Consider the following 19,726-nt stretch of genomic DNA (forward strand, 5'->3'; position numbering starts at 1 on the left):
ACAAGTATTACTGTTTTTATACAACTAACAGTTTGTTAGTATCCGCCGATGGCAGTTCGGAATTGTTTGGATTTTGTGCAAATTCTGGATATTGGCGAAAGATTCACTTTATTGTTGTTAGGTATTTGATTTTAATTCTTATAATTTTTTATATCATTATAATCTTATATTTCTCTCATTTCGTGTAATCTCTCATTGAATTGTATTTATACTTAATTTCTTGGTGTTTTTTTTTTTCATGGGTTTTGTTGACTTTCCGTGTTTTTGTTTCGTTTTATGGCACCTGGTATTTACCAACTGACATATAGCGATCGCAATTTCTGTCTGTCTGTCGGTCCAGGTTTTGCTAGTTCGGGCACTTCCAGATAAGCTAGGACGATGAAAGTTGGTAGGCTTATCAGGGATCAGACCAGATTAAATTAGAAATTAGAAATTAGAATTAGTAGGGGGGAGTGTAGGGACGGCCAATTCGGAAAAATTAGAAAAAAGGTATTTTTAATTTACGAACGGGTGATCGTATCTCAGTGAAATTTGATATTTAGAAGAATCTCGTGCTTCAGAGCTCTTATTTTAAATCCCAACCGGGTCCGTTGACACTGTGGGGAGTTGGATGGGGAAACTGAAAATCTTGGAAAACGCTTAGAGTGGAGAGATCGGGATGAAACTTCGTGGGAAGACTAAACACAAGTCCTAGATACATGGTTGACATAATCGGAAAGGAAATGATCTCTTTGGGGATGTTGGAGGTGGGGTATTTCGGTTAATTTGGAAAAATTAGAAAAAATGAGGTATTTTTAACTTACGAATGGGTGATCGGATCTTAAGAAAATTTGATATTTAGAAGAACATCGTAACTCAGAGCTCTTTTTTTTACGTCCCGGCCGGGTCCAGTGACATTGGGGGGATTTGGAGGAGAAAACTGGAAATACTGGAAAACGCTTAGAGTGGAGAGTTCAGGATGAAACTTGGTGAGAAGAATAAGCATAAGGGATAGATACGTGATTGAAATAACCGGACCAGATCCGCTCTCTTTGGGGGAGTTAGGGGGGATTATTAGTGCCTTGGCGATTTCGATGCTTCTGAACGTGCTAGGACGACTTGTCCTAGCACGTTGGTAGGCTTGTCAGGGACCTGCACAAATTGACTTGGTAACAGTCATTTCCCTGATTCGACCGTCTTGGGGGGCTGGAGGGATGGGAAATTGTAAAAATTGAGGTATCTATCTTACGAATGGGTGATCGGACCTTAATCAAACTTGATATATAGAAAGATCTTATCTCTCAGATGCTCCATTTTCAATTTGAATCGGACATGGGGACATAGGGGGTGGGGAGAGGAAACAGAAATCTTGGAAACTGGAAATCTTGGAAAACGCGTATAGTGGAGAGATCGGGATGGAACTTGATGCAAAGAATAGGCACAAGCTTTAGATACGTGATTGATATAACCGGACTGGATCCGCTCTCTTTGGGAGAGTTGGGAGGGGGATTTCCAGTGCTTTGGCGAGTTCGGTGCTTCTGGATGTGCTAGGACGATGAAAATTGGTAGGCGTGTCAGGGACCTGCACAAATTGACTTGATAACAGTTGTTTCCCCGATTCAACCACCTGGGGAGCTGGAGGGAGAGGCAAAATTGGAAAAAATGAGGTATTTTAACTTACTAATAGACGATCAGATCTTAACAAGATTTGAAATTAAGAAGGATTGTGTGTCTCAGAGCTCTTATTTTAAGTCCCGGCCGTATCTGGTAATATTTGGGGGGAGTTGGAGGGGGAAACGGGAAATCTTGGAAAACGCTTAGATTGGAGAGATTGGGATGATACTTGGTGGGAAGAATAAGCACAAGTCCTAGATAATTGATTGATATAACCGTACAGGATCTGCTCTCTTTAGGGGATTGTGGGGGGGGAGGTGTTAATTCCGAAAAATTAGAAAAATTGAGGTATTTTTAACTTACGAACAGGTGACCAGACCTTAATAAAATTTGATGTTTAGAAGCAACTCATATCTCAGAACTTTTATTTTAAATCCCAACCAGATCTGGTGACGTTGGGGGGAGTTGGAGTGGGAAACTTGAAATATTAAAAAGCTTAGAGTGTAGATATTGGGATAAAACTTGGTGGGAAGAATAAGCACATGTCGTAGATACGTGATTGACGTAACTGCAATGGATTTGCTCTCTTTGGTTGAGTTAGGGGGGTTCAGTTCTTTGGCCAGTTCGGTGCTTCTGGATGTGCTAGGACAATGAAAATTGGTAGGCGTGTCAGGGACCTTCTCAAATTAACTTGATAGGAGTCTTTCTCTCTGATTTGACCATCTGAAGGCTGAAGGGATAGGAAAAATTAGAAAAAATAAGGTATTTTTAACTTAGGAATGGGTGATCGGATCTTAATGAATTTTGATATTTAGGAGGACCTCGTGTCTCAGAGCTCTTATTTTAAATCCCGACCGGCATTAAGCCTTTGATTTTCCTTCTAAATCAATCTATTGATTCTTAGAATTTTGCTAGAGTCCATGCCATATGAGTTCTTGGCTCTTGTTTTCTGTGGTATTTTCCTTGATTATATTATTTTGTTCGCACTGAAGAAGAGAGGTGGTTGTTCTCTCGAAGTATTTGCTTTCTGTGTTTGCTTCAGTATTTTCGTTTGGCCTTTAAAAAACCTATTTTTGATTGTTTGCTTTCTTTGTTTTTGTTGTAAACTTAACGTCTTTCTGGAATATTCAGCTAGTTCCATATAAATATTGGTTATAGTTCTGATAGTAAAAGAGTATTAAAAAATAAGCAGAATTTTGTAATTGTTTATTGGTTTTTCTAATGCAATCAATCTGTCAACATACAATGCGGTTCACAACATTTATTATTACAATTGATTTTTCAACATAGCCTCCTTCAATGTCAAATCACTTCTTCAGGTGATGCTTCCATCCTTTTAGACTGTTTTTACGGAAATCCGGAGACCCCTTTAACCTTCTAATAAGTCCACAAGTACAACTCCTTCACAGTCATAGAAAACGGTTCCCATTACCTTGTTGACAAAATTTCTCGCATTTTTGGAGTGCCCATCGTATTATTACATTTTTGGTACCAGAAAGTAAATTCGGACCCAGGAATCAGAGCTGAATGATGGGGACGATGTACGTGCAAAGCTGTATTTGTAGCCCATTAAAATTAAATGATATAAACTTCTTTGTTTTGAAGTCAGTTCAAAACAAAGAACCTTAAAAATCTACAGTAGAAAAATAGTTACTTTTATAATATCAAGGAAATATCAAGGCCCCAGGTGCTGATAGTATGATTAATGAGTTTCTTAAATATGGTGGCTCTGAGGTTAGGAATAAGCTACTGAAGATTATGAACATGATTTTTGAAAAAGGGGAGGTACCCAATGATTTTAGGAAAACCTTAATTAAACCACTGTATAAGAAAGGTGACAAGAGTGAGTGTCGTAATTATCGAGGCATTAGTCTGGTCTCTGTAGGTAGCAAATTACTGAGTAATATGATACTTTTTAGACTGAGAGATGCTGTAGACAAAGTTTTAAGGGAAGAACAATGTGGTTTTAGAAAAGGTAGAGGATGTGTCAACCATGTTTTCACTCTTAGGTTAATAATTGAGAAGTCCCTTCGTTGTCAAACACCTTTGGTCCTCAGTTTTATCGATTATGAGCAAGCTTTCGATTCTGTTGATAGAAGAGCGTTAACAAAGGTCTTATCGTTATATGGTATACCAGAAAAATACATTAAAGTGATTTGTGCTATGTACGAGAATAATACTGCTGCAGTTAAGGTAGGAAATGAGGTTAGCAACTGGTTTTGTATTAAATCAGGAGTTAAGCAGGGTTGTGTTCTATCCCCCTTTATATGGATCATTTTGATGGACTTCGTCTTAAGGAACACAGGAAAGGCAATTGGAGACCATGGAATCAAATGGGGAGGAAGAACGCTCCTGGACTTAGATTATGCTGATGATTTAAGCATGTTAGATGAAAGTGTGAGCAAAATGAATGAATTTTTAGAGGTTTTGCGAGTTCAGGGTGCTAAATAGGCTTGAAAATTAATATCAAGAAGACTAAGTCACTAAGGCTAGGAATAAATAAAGATGAACAGGTGACATTAGGTAACGAAAAGATTGATCAGGTTGGGAGCTTCAGTTACCTTGGTAGTATTATTAGTAAAGATGGTGGGAGCAGTGAAGATGTTAAAAGTAGAATAGCTAAGGCTCAAGGTGTTTTTTCACAGTTAAAAAAGTTTGGAAGAATAGAAAGATAAGTCTACAAACCAAGATTAGAATATTGGAAGCTACAATGATGACAGTGGTCAAATATGGCTCTGAAGCATGGGCACTCCGAAAAGCAGATGAAAAGTTACTAGATGTTTTCCAGAGAAATTGCCTACGGATTGTTCTGGGTACCCGGCTGACTGACCGTATTTCAAACAGTAGGTTGTACGAAAAGTGTGGTTCAATCCCGCTTTCTGGGGCTATAATGAAAGAAAGGTTGAGATGACTAGGCCACGTTCTACGGATGAAGGATGACAGATTACCGAAGATTGTCCTTTTTGGCCAACCGTCTGGGGCTACACACAAAGCAGGTCGTCCTTGTCTTGGTTGGGAGGATGTCATAAATAAAAATTTAAAGAAAATGGGAACTTCCTGGGAGGGTGTAAAGAGGGAGGCTTTAAATAGGATTAAAATCCAACCCTGGGAGGTTGGAGGAGGAGCGTGCGTAGCTGTGTTGGCCTCAGGCGGCTTGGTGCTGCAGTGAGTTATTAGTAGTAGTAGTAGTAGTAAATCGATGCGCTATACCAACCTTAGAAGATAATTCTTAGTTTGCAGTTCATTTTTAATATAGAAAGGCTTGAGAAGTAGATAGTCTCCGGGAGAGGGAAAGCTGGAATAACTTTTTAAGAATTGTATGATTATTTTCACTTCTTGATGATAGTCTATCATCCTAGGGCAGACCTAAGGCAGATAGTCATATAATAAGGGTAAGTTAGATAGTTAATCAATTCTGTGAGCCATTTGAAGGCAATTGGAAACCAAAAATAAGTCAAAGATTTATGACCAACCATGTCCATAGAATTTGCAAGCGAGTGGGCGATTGAGAGTTCTAATTAACAACGTTTTTAATTAAAAACAGGCAATTAAACATGCAAAGTTTTTCTGAGGGAAATAAAGAGCGAAGTTGGAACTTAAAACTAACATAAATTATTACTTCACGGTCTATCTAACATATATCATTAAAACTAGCAGAAATAAACCAACTTTGATGTTTCCCTTTGTTTGTAGGATCATTGAAATCTAGAGCTTTACTAACACAAAAGCAAAGTAAAATAAATGGATATTGATTTAGGATTCGAAAGTGAGGACGTAGCGTCACAACATCAAGCTAATCTATAACACTTTTCATAGTCTTACACCAGCTGTCATATCATTAAATTTCAGTATAAAATTAAAATTATTTTAAAAACTTATTATAGCTGATCTCACCGGTTATAATACCAATAGTTAGTAATATACAATTTAAACTGTAAAAAAAAACACGCTTTAATATTACTCGAAATGACGAACAAATAAACTATACTATGAACTCTGAAAATCGGGTTTTTGTCTCTATGCAACGGAGAATTTCGAATCTGATACAAATTCTAAAGCTAGTTTATAGCCCTAATACTATCAGGATGGCTTCACTTCGAACTTGTCTACAAAATCATCATAAAATGTCACTAAAATGCTTTATTTTTATTTTGAAAAAAGTGTCCTGAAATGGTGTATTTTGCTGTACCGAAATTCCTTGATTGTTTTGTGTTTTCAGTGAAGCGCTAGTTGCCTGTAATCCTACAAACGTGGGGAAGTGTCATAAGTTTTTTGTGCTATATTTATAGACATATGTTAGATAGACCGCGAAGTAATAATTTTGCTCGTTTTTAGGTTCCAACTTCGTTCTTTACTTCCCTCAGAAAAACTTTGCATGTTTAATTAATCTTTGCCTGTTTTTAATTAAAAACATTGTTATTAGAAATCTCAGAATTAGATTATAATTAGATTAATTAGATTATATTAACGTTTATTTTTCAGTTGTTCCGCTATGAAGTTGCTTATAGAAACAAACGAAAACTCCGTTGATCTCTCGAGCATATTATGGCGACGGTACGTTATCGATGGGAATGGCGCTTGGCTAAATTTGGCGTTAAATGAAAGACACTTTTTAGCAAGTTCTATATTAGAAGATATGATAGAGAGGTATTTTATGCTATTTGATATGATATTTATTGCAAAAACAGTGCCTTTATATAGTGTTTATTTACTTTAGCTTAGTTTATGTATAATTTAATCCAATATCAAAAAATTAATATAATAATGTTTTGTATATTTTTATTACTCTGTATAAAAATAAGAAAAATGAATAATCATGAGCAACCTAATTCGCAGGTTTCAGAGCTGTTTAGGCAGTGATGCCAAAAATCAGTTTAATTTAATATTAAACTGATTAATATTAAGCATGACAGTTAGATGAAGACTTAATAATTTCTAAATAATTAACCAACTGTTGATTGGTAAATATAAAGTTCTGATTAAAAAAAGGTAATTAAGATTTATCTTTTATTGACTTTGATGTGATGTATATTTTCATCTGATGTAAGTTTGTCCCACAGTCTAGTAACATTTAATTGGTACATGCTGTAGAGAAACAGAAAGTCTACGTTTGAAAAATGTTTTGACTCAAAAATACTTCGTTTTTTTACTGCGTCAACATTTAAGATGGCAAGAAAGCTTAAAAAGGCGATACTATTTAACTTCATTAGTGTCAATTTAGGGGTACGGGACATACCCTCCCCCTAGTTTTTTCCCTCCCCTAGATTTAGAAAAATATATTTTTGGAGCATTTTCATAGAAAAACGCCTTATCGTTGCAATATTGCAAAAATTGCAAAAAATACGAGTTATAACACACAATAATTGATTGGCTCAAGAAAATACGTTCCCAAGTTTACCGAAATTGAAGAATACCGTTGAAAAATAGATTGTATTTTTTGGTATTTTAATGCAAAAATTGGAAAAAAGACGAGTTATAAGACACAACAATTGATTGGCTCAAGAAAATACGTGTATTGCGCGGCCTGCCTCTTCTTCATCTTCCTTCTGGTTGCCTCTGGAACGTCGCTTTTGGGATCCGGAATTCATCCATACGAGCTGCATGCCCCAGATATTTCCACCGGCATGCCCTAAGGATATCTATCTCTATGGATTTACCGGTCATCCGTCTCACCTTCTAATTCAAGATTTTTTTGTGACCAATTGAGGTTTAGTATTCTCCGGAGACATGTATTCTCGAAAGTTAGAATTTGCCTTTTCCTGTGTGTTATTCTGATAACAGGTTTCAGAAGCATATAACAGGACAGGGGTGACGTAGGGTCAATCTGTTTTTACTTTTTGTGTCATCCAAGTTTTCCGGAACAAGGACACCCATATAGATGCATGAACTGATTGATGCCTTTATCAACTCGGCCGTGATATGGTCTTCGCCTGGCGCCTTGCCGTTACTAATTTCTTTGCGGCTGTTAGTAATTCGTCAAGAGTCGGGAGGTTCTGTATTGATGTCAAGCTTAAGGAAAGCTATAGAGTTTATGTCTAGAAGCTCATCAAGTGGTGGTCTATTTAAAAGCTTTTCAAAATGGTTGGCCCATGTTTCATCAATAGCCAATCGCTCGGTAATGAGAACGCCATCAGAATTTCTTGAAGGTCGATCTTGAATCGGTTTCTTGCCTATTATTTTATTTCTTTATTTGTAAAGGATCCTAGAGCCCACTTTCTTTGCTGCATCTTCAGCTTGTATTACTTTTCGCTTAATGTAGTTTCTTTTGTCTGCCCCTTCACCTTTCTTGATTTCTTGGTCGTTCCTCCTATAATTGCATTGCTTGTGTATTTGTACACTTGGTAAAAGGGCATCCAGGAGTTGTCTTTTTATCTTTTCCCTTTAATTGATCATGTCCCATGTCTTTTGGGAGAGCCACTTATCTTTCACTTTCAAACGGTATCCATTTATTGATTCCGCCACTTCTTGATAGCATGACTTCATATTCTCCCCTATTATCTCACAATCTTCATCTTCGGGCAAAACAAGGGTTTCAAACTTATTGGATAGTCTGATACTGAACAACGGATTCGTATCTTTGTCTTTTAGATTTTCTGATGCGAAAAGTGGCTTTGCAGATTGTGGGCACCTTCCTGTATGCTTCTTTAGTTTCAAGTTAGTGGTGTTTATCATTAGATTGTAATCAGATCCTACATATACTCCTCTATAAGCTCTGACATCTTGCAGACTTGAGTGCCATATCCTATTATTGAGATAATGATCAATTTGGTTTCTTATTCAACGATCAGGTGAACTCCAGGTATATTTATGTATGTGTGGATCAGGAAAAAGACTTTCCCCTATCTCAAGATCATGTAAAAGGGCAAAATCAATCACTTATTCCTCATTGTCATTTTGCTCTCCAATACCGTGCTATACGAGGACCTCCTCCGAACATTAAGTGTAACCATTTCCAATTTTGGCGTTAAGATCTCCCAAGAGGCATAACACATTATGTCTTGGTATATCTTTAAAAACACCTACTAATTCACTGTAGAAGCTCTGCTTATCCTCTGTCGATGCTTCATTCGTGGGAGCATAACATGCTACTAGGAACAGTTTCGCATGGGAACCGAGGAATCTACCCGTTATTATTCGTGATGATATCGGACTTCAACTTATCATAGCTTTGGCAGGAACATTTGTAAGTAGAACGGCCACTCCAGGGTCTCTTGTCTAAACATTGCTTCTGTATATAATAGTATGATCTATATCAGTTCGTTTTTGGCCCATACCCGTCCAACGTACTTCAGAAATAGCTAAGATATCAATTTTATATCGAATCATCTGCTTTATGACTTGTTCTGTCTTTGACAGTTGGGACATGGTTTTCATGTTCCAGAAGCCGAGTTTAAGCTTTTTCTTAGCAGTCAAAAATCTTTTCCGTGGGCATGCATTTGTCTTCATCGTTAAAAGGATTGATTTGAGCCTATTCGTTGATGTTTCGTTTGCAATTTGGTTTTCCTTCACTGTAAGTTCGTGCTAAAGAGTTTCTGGTGTGGGTCGCAAGCCCCCAGCCCAACCCTCCTCCTTTACCCAGGCTTGGTACAGGCTACTAACGAAATAATCCGACAATAGGCGGATATTTTATGTGGCTGTTATAAAAATCAAAATGTTGTATCTATGCAGGCAGGCTGATTTTTGAGTATCTCTGCTCCTTCTGTAAACTATTTTAAGGTGTAGGAAATTGCATAAAGACAAATCTACATCTGTTATAATCTACCAAAGCAATGCATCTTTTTATAATTTTTGTTTTAGTTTGATTTTCTTTTAAGATTAAATGCATAAAAATTAAATACATTATTGATTATATAAATTGATCGCTTTACCAGGAATCCTTTTCCTTTAAAATTTACTGTTTTTGTTTTATTTTGCATGCAATTTAATTGCTCTTTTTATTTGAGAGTTTTTTCATAAAAGCATTTAAAAATAAACTTATTCCTACTGAAAAATATCCTGAAATATATTCCCTGTCACCTAACCACCACTGCTATTTTGGCGTCTGCCCTTCCCCCTGGAAAATTTCCTGCCGGTGCCCTTGTTTTTCGTGCATCTTACTGTTTGAAATACATTCAGTCAAATGGCACCTAAAATTTAATGCTAAATTCTGATCAACTTCAAAGTTAACTTACTAATAAGTCATGAAAGCGAAAATGTTTGGTAATTTAATTAGAGAATTGCTTTAGCCAATTGGCTTGTTGCTAGAGAATCTGAAGTGAAAATTTCGAATACTGAAGGTGCAGCTAAGCAGGCTGACCGCTTTCTAAGCTCTAAGTTTTCATATAGAATCAATGGAAGTTGTTGTTTCTCAGTTAGTAAGTTCTTTTGTTGGTTTCCTGTAAATACTTTCAAGAAAAAGCGTGCGCAGCTGGCTGGTCTGAATTTCTTTAAGTTTTTTTTTTTCGCGTTTTTTGCCTGATTAATACATTTTGAGATTTGTTAAGCTTGTAATTTTTCGTTAGATGACACTTTTGCTTATGAGGGGTTGCAGAAAATTAGCAGGTAACATTGTCAGTGGCTTCAATTGGAACGAAGCAGGGGGCCTGCGTCTCCTAAATGTTTTTTGTCCTTTCTCCCGAACTTTGAAAAATATCTAGGGTATTTTCACTCTGCTTTTTGTTTTTTGGTACTCTCATTGGAAAAAAAAAACGACGAGTTTACCTGCCCTCTAAATATTGAACAACACATTTAACAACCAGTTCTATATTACTTTTTTTTTTACTTCTTCATTAACAGAAAAGTGGGAGATCATACTTCATAGCAGGTGATCACAGTAGGCACTGTCAGCTGCCACTTTTATTTTTTCATTAACAGGAAAGTTGGTGATCACACTTCATGACAGGTGATCACGTAAAGGACTATCAGCTGCCACTTTTACTTCTTCATTAATAGGAAAAATGGGGTTCACAATTCATGGCAGGTGATCACAGTAGGCACTTTCAGCTGCCACTCTTACTTCTTCACTAACAGACAAGTTGGTGATCACACTTCATGGCAGGTGATCACAGTAGGGACTATTAGCTGCCACTTCTACTTCTTCATTAACGGGAAAGCTGGTGATCACACTTCATGGCAGGTGATCACAGTAGGGACTATCAGTGGCCACTTTTACTTTTTCATTAACAGGTAAGCTGGTGGCCACACTTCATGGTTGGTGATCACAGTAGGGACTATCAGCTGCTACTTTTATTTTTTCATTAACAGAAAAGTTGGTGATTACACTTCTTGGCAGGTGAACACAGTAGGGACTATCGGCTGCCTTTCTTGCTTCTTCATTGACAGGAAATTTGGTGATAACATTTTATGGCAGGTGATCATTGTAGAGACCATCAGCTGCCACTCTTACTTCTTCATTAACAGGAAATTTCTTCAGAGGTTTGTCGAGGTTTTTGCTAAGAGACCATTTGACATGTGTTTCAAGTCACTGCATACTTTCCATTGGTGTTTATCCGGACCTGTCAATTACGAAGAATCCAGTTATTTTGACGAGGACAATGGCAGTGATCGTTTATAGGAACATGGACGAGGTTTGATACCGATAAATGTATAGGAGCTATCTTCATGAAGACGCATAATGGATTGGGAAAGAACCCAGCGTGATTTACGGTAATGGCAAGGATTACGGTATATGGGCTACGGTGCCAGAGCAGAGAAACAGAGATATTACTTGTAAAAAATCCTTTAAGTCTAAGACATTTCGCTCTTATTGTTGGCTTAAAATTTCATAGAAAAGAGCAAATCAGTTGTGTGGTAAAAAAACAGAAGTTATTTCCTTTTTGAATAGAGTTATTGACAAGGATATTTTTGAATTTGTAAAAAAAAACATTATCTTACACATCAAAATAGATCCTCAATGGGCTTGGAGAATGTCGTAAAGAAGGATTTGAAGGAAGTTGGAACTTTTCGGAAGGGTGTAAAGAGCTAGGCTTTAAATAGATGAAGTTGGATAGGAGATTGGGGAGTTATGTTTGCGTCTGTCGGCTCGATGCTGTGGTGAGTTGTTAGTGATAGCAGTGTTATTGTACATCAAAGTGAGGTAAGCAAATTTTGAAAACAGTGATTCTATGGCCAGAAGGGAGAAAAAAAAACAAACGAATATTATGCTTAAATATTGTTTAACATATATTCAAACAATTAAGTTTATTAAATAAACAATATATTAATTAAGTTTATATTGTTTTAAACAAGACAACCTTGGCATTGAAATTTGGGAAAGTATTTGAATTGGATTTGTTTAGGTGTTTTGGTTTGAACCCTAAGAATTTTAAAAAGGGAAGAATTTAAAATTAAGGAAAAGAAGAATAATAAAAAAAAATCAAATACACAATAACCACTTCTTGTAAAGCCTCAAAAGCGAAGAATACAGTCAATGAACTACTTCTCTCAACAACAAAGAATTGAAAAAACAACTTAATTGGTAGAACTTAAAGATATTAACTTAAGACTTTGAAGTTACAGATCTTAACTTGAAGAATATAGAAGGATTTAATTGCAGAATTAACATTTTTGTTACGATCCAATGCAGCTTGATCCAAGAGCCGTCCTGGCCGAGTGGATTGGTGCGCTGGATTTAGGGCCCTTTGTCTGAGAGGGCGAAGGTTCGAATCCTAGCGTATCCAATTATTTAGTTTGGGACTGGGTCAGTGGTATGACTCTGTGAGCCCAGCTAGTGATTCAGCTGTTACCCCCCCCCCCCCCCCATCGCACTTCCTGGGGGAAGAGCTAAGAAAAGGAGATCAGCACCGCCGATAGGGACTGTAAAGTATAATGCCGTATTCTTTACCTTTTTTTACCAATGCAGCTTTGTTTTTAGGTTCCATACGTAATTGAATCCCTTGGTGATTTTGCAGGGTTTTATTACAGTTTTTTGACAAAATGGTCTTTTTTAAAATAATAGGAACAGAATTATTATTCAAACTGCTTGCATTTCTGTAAATAGCCAAATTTGTGAAACTGTTTATTATGCCTTCCCTAACCCATTGCATAAAACCTTTATCATTAAAGATAGCTGTTGTTTCCTCAAACAATACCAAATGGTCAGTGAACAAGAGTATGCCCTGCTAAAGCTGTAATAGGCGTTTCAAGAGGCTTTCTAAATCAAAATTGTATAAATTACAAAACAACAGTACATTCAAATAATTAGATAATTGTTCAAATTATGAGTCCTGCTTTAAAATCTTAATGCTTACTTGTTATGGTTATAACATTTATCTTAAACTAAAATGAAGCTCCTTCAAACGTCTGTTTATCACTTAACAGTAACTCAATGTTTTTGTTTTTTTTAATCTCCTCCCCCACCCCCCTTAAAAATTCACGCTGTTTGCATCCATGGATATATTTTACCCCTTTCTTTCCTTATTCTCTGTTCTTAGAGACAATTGACAAGCATACCTGTTATATTTTTTAAAAAAGGTTAAAAGACTATTTTATTTTACAGCCATGAAGTATCAACACTTTCTATCGAAAGTAAGGAAAGATTGAAGAAAATAATAACCATGGCTGATGATGTGGCAACAGTGTACAATTTGGCAACCAAGTTGCAATTTTCTGAAATTCTCTCCAAATTGAAGGGCGATCACGAGTCTCCTTTTGTGAAAGATGTTTGCCTGAATTTGAACCGAATATGAGTTATTTAGAGGGTTGTAAGTGGCTGTGAAAAAGCTTAAAAGTTATAGTGATGTTAGGTTATTCTTTTTTGATAAGATTCGTTACTCTTCCATTTGATTTTTTTTATAAATAAAAGCATCTTAACCGTTAAATGTAACAAATAAACTTTTGTCAAGAAAAGAAGTTCCCCTTTTTCCCCTTTATTTCCCTTTCTCTTGGATCCCGATTCGCTGTATCCATTGCCCTAGATTGCTTTGAAGTTCTGTATGTAGGAAATTTTTATATATAGGAGCTTGAAACTTCTACAGTACGGTTTTCTGATACGCTTAATATGATGGCGTGATAGTCATTAAGATTCCTTGAATTTTAGGGTTTTATTTGTGAAATATTCCTTATTTAACAAATCAGGTAAATTTTCTCAGGCTCGTAACTTTTGATTGATAGCACTAAACTTGATGAATCTTTTGTATTTGGAATCAGAATAATAAGTTTACTGTTTTGATGTATCTACTGATATTAAAATGCCATTTTTTAGAGTTTTGATTGCTATCGAGCCGAGACGCTCCTTACTTACAGTTTGTTATCACGAACTGTTTGATAAAGTATTATTACATAATAATAAGTGTATTAATAAATCTCATCCAGCAGTGCAAACTAAAAATTACTATATTTTTAATTATTTGAATACCGCATAACTTATCCCTTATCGTCAAAAATAGTTTGCTTTAAATTAGAAAGGGTGTAAGTGACGTTTAGTATAAGTATTATTTCCGTAAGGTACTCTTCCAAACCGTCTTAAGTGCTAAAAAAAAAAAAAAAAACAGGAGCAACTAAGGTCGAAGGTAAGGTCTTAAGGTAAGGTAAGAGAATCACCGCCTAAATCGGGGGTTCGCGTAGCCTCAACGGGTGGAAGCTAGATCTAAGGATTACTTTAAAAAGATTTCTATGTAATTATCTGCTATGATAAATAAATGAAGTAGAACGCCAATTGGCGTTCAAGTAGAACGCCAATCCTAAAGGATCCAATTGGATCCTATCCCTTATTCTCCATAACTTTTGTGCTTGGACAGAAAAATTAATTTTACAAGGAGCAGACTATTCTTGGACAGTTGATATCTCAGTTGTTCTGATATATATATATATATATATATATATATATATATATATATATATATATATATATATATATATATATATATATATATATATATATATATATATATATATATATATATATATATATATATATGTATATATATATATATATATATATATATATATATATATATATATATATATATATATATATATATATATATATATATATATATATATATATATATTTAAATATATTTTTAATTATTTGAATACCGCATAACTTTTCCCTTATCGTCAAAAATAGTTTGCTTTAAATTTCAAAATGTTTTTTGTTGTTTTAATGGTAACCCGGAGCTCTTTGAAATTCAGGGCCCGATAGGGCCAAATCTCCCTTTATCCGGCCCTGTTCGTTAGCATATACTTAGACAGCTTTCGTACTGCATACGTAATTTTCTAGGCTAAGGGTGTAAGTGATGTTTAGCATAAGTAATACGTTCTAAGACCTCACAGAAAATATAATTGCAAAATAACCAAGAAAAATAGGACGATTTTCTGCCCAAAATGAAAATATAAAAGCGCATATTTCCGTAAGGCTCTCTTCCAAACCGTCTTCAGTGCTATAAAAACACAAACTTCAAAAAGAAACCTTTTGTGGTGAACTCCAGCAATGCAGAAGAAACCCTAAATCAAAAAACGAAAAACCAAGCCAGATTAAATGAAAACTATTCACAAATTAGATTGAGCAGGAATTCTCCCCTTAGTTTGGCTACTGACCTGACTTTTATTAGTGTGGCCAAATGTTCTAGGTTTAGAATGAGAAAGAATATTATTTTATTCTCTTAGTATTAAGTTATTGCAAATTCGGTTGGTATTGCAAAAAGAAACCTTTTGTGGTGAACTCTAGCAAAGCAAAAGAAACCCTAAATCAAACAAACGAAATACCAAGCCAAATTAAATGAAAACTATTTACAAATTAGATTGAGCAGGAATTCTCCCCTTAGTTTGGCTACTGACCTGACTTTTATTAGTGCGGCTAAATGTTCTAGGCTTAAAGTGAGAAAGAATATTATTTTATTCTCTTAGTATTAAGTTATTGCGAATTGGGTTGATATGATATGAATAAATCAAACAAAAGAAAAACCAAGCCAGATTAAATGAAAACTATTTACAAATTTTATTGAGCAGGAATTCTCCCCTTAGATTGGCTACTGACCCGACTTTTATTAGTGCGGCTAAATGTTCTAGGCTTAAAGTGAGAAAGAATATTATTTTATTCTCTTAGTATTAAGTTATTGCGAATTGGGTTGATATGAATATCACCATTTGTATGTTTAAATCAAAACCAATATTTATGGGTTTTTTTCAGTTACTTTCCTAAAAGATTGTGGTAAACCATTTACTGTGGAAATTATAATTGCCTCGTCAAAAAATGATCCGATGTTTAGAAACATGGAGGGCCAAGGCATAATCAAAACTATCATTTCTATTTAAAAAGTTAAGAGATTTATTTATTTAGAGCTTTTGTTAATGTTGTCGTTCCCCCGACAATTGACGAGTTCTGTGTAAAGCTTCTCACAAAAACACGTAACTCTGTAAACACTGCTATCAGTATAGGGTCTGTTTTGTCTTTCCCACGATTAAAAACCATCAAACCTTTAATTAATTTTTAAAGAAACAGAAATATTATATTTCTTCAAAGAAATTTCAAAGTTGATCGTCGAGTCTCCGAATATATGATAGGAATAACTAAAGAAAGGGGAGCCTTTCTCGTTTGACCATTTTTAATATACTATTTATAATATTCTAAATGGGTTTAATGGGGTAACCATTAAAGAATAAAATAGCTGTACTAGCTAAAAGAAAAAAATATCTTTACTGACTCACTGGCTGAAAATCCCCCTCGTTTCTTTGGTTATTTTTTAATTATATTTTATTTTTTAATTATAATTTCTCGTTTTTTAACAAATGTTAAAGTTTTGATCCATGATTTATCTTACTTATAGGCCTATAATGTACTATTGGACTCTATTATACGATGACTTCAATTTAATTGACATCATCATTTTTTACTGTTAGCATCATTTATAAGCTACAGTTATGATGCAGTTATCTTGCACATGAAGATGCAGTTTTTTTGTCAAAAAATTTATTTTAAATATTGTGTTTTGTTAATTACAAAAGCACGTAGATGTAGCAAGGTTTGTCGTTTGATGAGGTTTGTCATTGATGAGAGAAGGTTTGTATAGAACAATTAAAGGTCCTCACTTTGAACAACAAGATAAATTACTTTTTTGTATTGGCAGCACTGATCTGTCTCCCGTTTTTTTTTTTTTTTTTTCTTTTTTTTTTTTCTTTTTTTTTACCTGGGCTAGTGGATTACCAGAAAATCATAGAGATATTCTAAATTACTCATTCAAAAGCCATTTCTCCTATCTAGCTGGGTTTTTTTTCAATTCCACCACCTGCAAGCGCCACATGGCTCTAAAAATGGCACTTTTTGTGCCATTTCTCAAGGGGTGAGCCTACCAGAACATCGTAGACATATTTTTAATAGCTTATATAAAACACATTGTTCATATCTTCATTATTTCTATAAATTCCAGCATCTACAAGTCCCAAATGGCACTAAAACGGAACTTTTGGTGCCATGTCTCAAACGGAAAAGCTGGGGCTATCATAACTTTTAAGTGATGTTTAGTGACTCATTTGAAAACTATTGCTCATATCTACGTGATTAGTACCAATTCTACCAACTGTAAGTGCGATTTAGCACTAAAAACAACACTTTTCTTGTCACTTCTTAAGTAAAAAGCTTGGAAGTATAAAACGATATCATTGTAACAATTGTGTTCCAAAACCCTTAACTGAAGGTTTCCGAGAACACCTCCCGTGTGCTCCTTCTCCCAGCCCCTTCAAATCAGTGTCTTGCATTTGATATCTTTTTTTTTCAATTACGGTGTTTTCCCTTTTATATGATTATTTTTTAGATAATTCTCTATTTTTGCAAATGTGATGCACATGTACTTATGTTTTTAACCTTGTTCAGTATTTTGATTCAAAAGGGAATAGAGGTCATCCCGTCCATGGTTTGCAGCTACATCCTTAGTAGATCACTAGATCAATATCCGAAACAATAGTGTAATTTCGACAAAATCTTGGGGGTGGGGCAAAGTTGGAGCCAACTTTCCCAAATCAAGTGAAGATGACAGAGAAAACTGAAAAATGAGCCACATAGTAATAAAAAAAGCAAACATATACTAAAAAAAACTGACCCGTTTCTGTGGATGCTTCAATTATGCAGGCGACAACCTCACAAACTTACCAAAGTCATTACCAGGGCCTGACCTACTGAATAAGCTTGCTCCGGGCATACAGAAAGTGACAAACGGAGTAAGTCAGGCACTTTGACCACAATTCAGGGAAGACCTAGTGGGCATGCTGAACAGTACTGCTTTTCTATAGTTCTTGGATGAAACCATGGACGTGTCTGCTGATAAACAGCTGGAGATTTGCGTCACTTTTGCTTATGGTGATTTAGAAACCAAAGTTGATATGCTCAACATATTCTCTTGACCAGAAACCACGGCAGGTTTTGCCAATGTTTGCCACTGGAAAAGGGAGACGTTGACTTACGGAATTTGGTTGGCTTTTGTGCATATTCAACTAAATCTATGATCGGCTGTTGTCATAGTTTGTCAACGCTCATCACAACCAAGTATCCTTGGGTTCAGTGGCTTTGTTTGGGGGGGGGGGACTATATTTCATTAAGTAACTTTAAAACTGTTGCTCGTTTGAAGCTTCAACCTTGCTTTTACTTCAACTAGACAAGTTTTTTAATTAATCTCAGCTCGTTTTAATGTAAAAAACGCGAGAAACGCGAGGTCCTTTGCGCCTCCTCATCAATATTTATACAAATATACCACCTTTAAGTCTTATCATCAAGGACATAGGTGATCTACTTCTTATATAAGCTAAGCGTAACATCAACCAGGGAGAATTTTGCTCTTGTTGGCAAGTCTAGTGCTGGAAATACGTTATAGTAAAAAACAAATTATTTAATTTATTTGATCAATTATTTAATACTTGGTCTATGCTATCCCATAGGGCAGTGCCAAAGGAATTCAGATCTACAGAGATCTAGGAACCTAAAATCCCGAGTATTGAATGGTATTACGCTTTTGTTGCTATTGAAACTAGTTCTTGCCTTCGATGGTTGAAGACGTACTGCCACAACACCACGGGGCAAGAAAGATTATCTTCACTTGCACTGTTGGCAATTGAAACAGAAAACATAGAATTCTACAACTTTCGTAACATGTTTGTGCGTATAGTAAGTTAATTTTATATAGTAAAAAAAAAAACGCCAATGCAACAGCACAAACACAGAAACAAACACACACCTCACAACCGAACATAAAAAATATAAACTATAATAGATAATATAAAATAAGTAAATAATAAATAATATAAAAATTATATAAAATTCATAAATAATATTTCAATGAATCACGAATAGTAAAAGTTTAACACAACAAATTTTATCTTATAGAGTCAAAATCTGTACAAAATTGCGTGCAACCGAATAGCACAATACACGGGGCTGTTAGAATGGTGCTTGGTTCAGCTCTAAGATAGAGCATACTGTGCTGGGATAGGAGATTGGGAAAGTGGAGTGGGATAGGTTCTGCAATATTACTGGTGAAGCCTGCTGAAAAAAAATCGAATGTATATAGATTTCACCTTAGCCAATGCAAAAGCTTTTTTAAACTATACTATTGTCTATAATATTGTGTAAACTATGCCTGCAGCAACTAATTTCATATAATCTTAGTAAAAGCTTGATCTCCAGTTCTTAATTTTATGTTTATTTAATGTGTGTTCATTGTTTATTACGTATTGTGTAATCAATTTGAGTTTAAAACCAAGTAGCGTCTTCAGGTCAGTAGCACTCGAATAAAATTCTTGCCTCCCACCCAATAAAAACGTTGGCACTACGCCCCTGCTTGGGTAGTGAAGTGCTCGTGCCATCTTTCCCATTTGTGTGCTCAATATGCCTGCAAAAAGCTGCCTGAAGGACTTGAGGACTTTTGCTGAAACGTAACTTCAAATTTTAGGCCCAGTGCCATGCGAATACATGCATACGAGTAATTTCAAATATTCACCTAAGTTTTGAAAGAAAGTTGGTTGCTCCTGCTCCTAAACGACGGTTTTTTTCCAACAAACTCCAATAGGCCTGCTAGAGCAAGGGGACACTTTGAATTTTTAGTTGGCGGCTTTAGCAGTTAAAGACCTGTCGCATGACAACGACCAGTTTTTATCGACGCTAAGGAATCCCTGTAAGCAGATACTGATGAAGGTTGTAGAATATGTTCTTGCAATACTCAATGAA

General features: G+C 35.5%; 1 protein-coding gene across 1 annotated transcript in view; it reads left to right on the forward strand.

Annotated features, from left to right (window-relative positions):
* The window catches only part of LOC136026565 (spatacsin-like), a 126,664-nt gene extending 113,388 nt beyond the window's left edge, over positions 1 to 13,276 (forward strand). The window contains exons 21-22 of the mRNA XM_065703257.1: positions 6,076 to 6,240; positions 13,070 to 13,276. Of these exons, the coding sequence (XP_065559329.1) occupies positions 6,076 to 6,240; positions 13,070 to 13,259 (355 nt within the window). The 3' untranslated portion in view covers positions 13,260 to 13,276. The remainder of the gene's footprint in view (positions 1 to 6,075; positions 6,241 to 13,069) is intronic.
* Positions 13,277 to 19,726: the final 6,450 nt, after the last annotated feature.

Source organism: Artemia franciscana, chromosome 4 (genome assembly GCF_032884065.1).
Source record: "Artemia franciscana chromosome 4, ASM3288406v1, whole genome shotgun sequence".
NCBI classification, from domain to species: Eukaryota; Metazoa; Arthropoda; class Branchiopoda; order Anostraca; family Artemiidae; genus Artemia; species Artemia franciscana.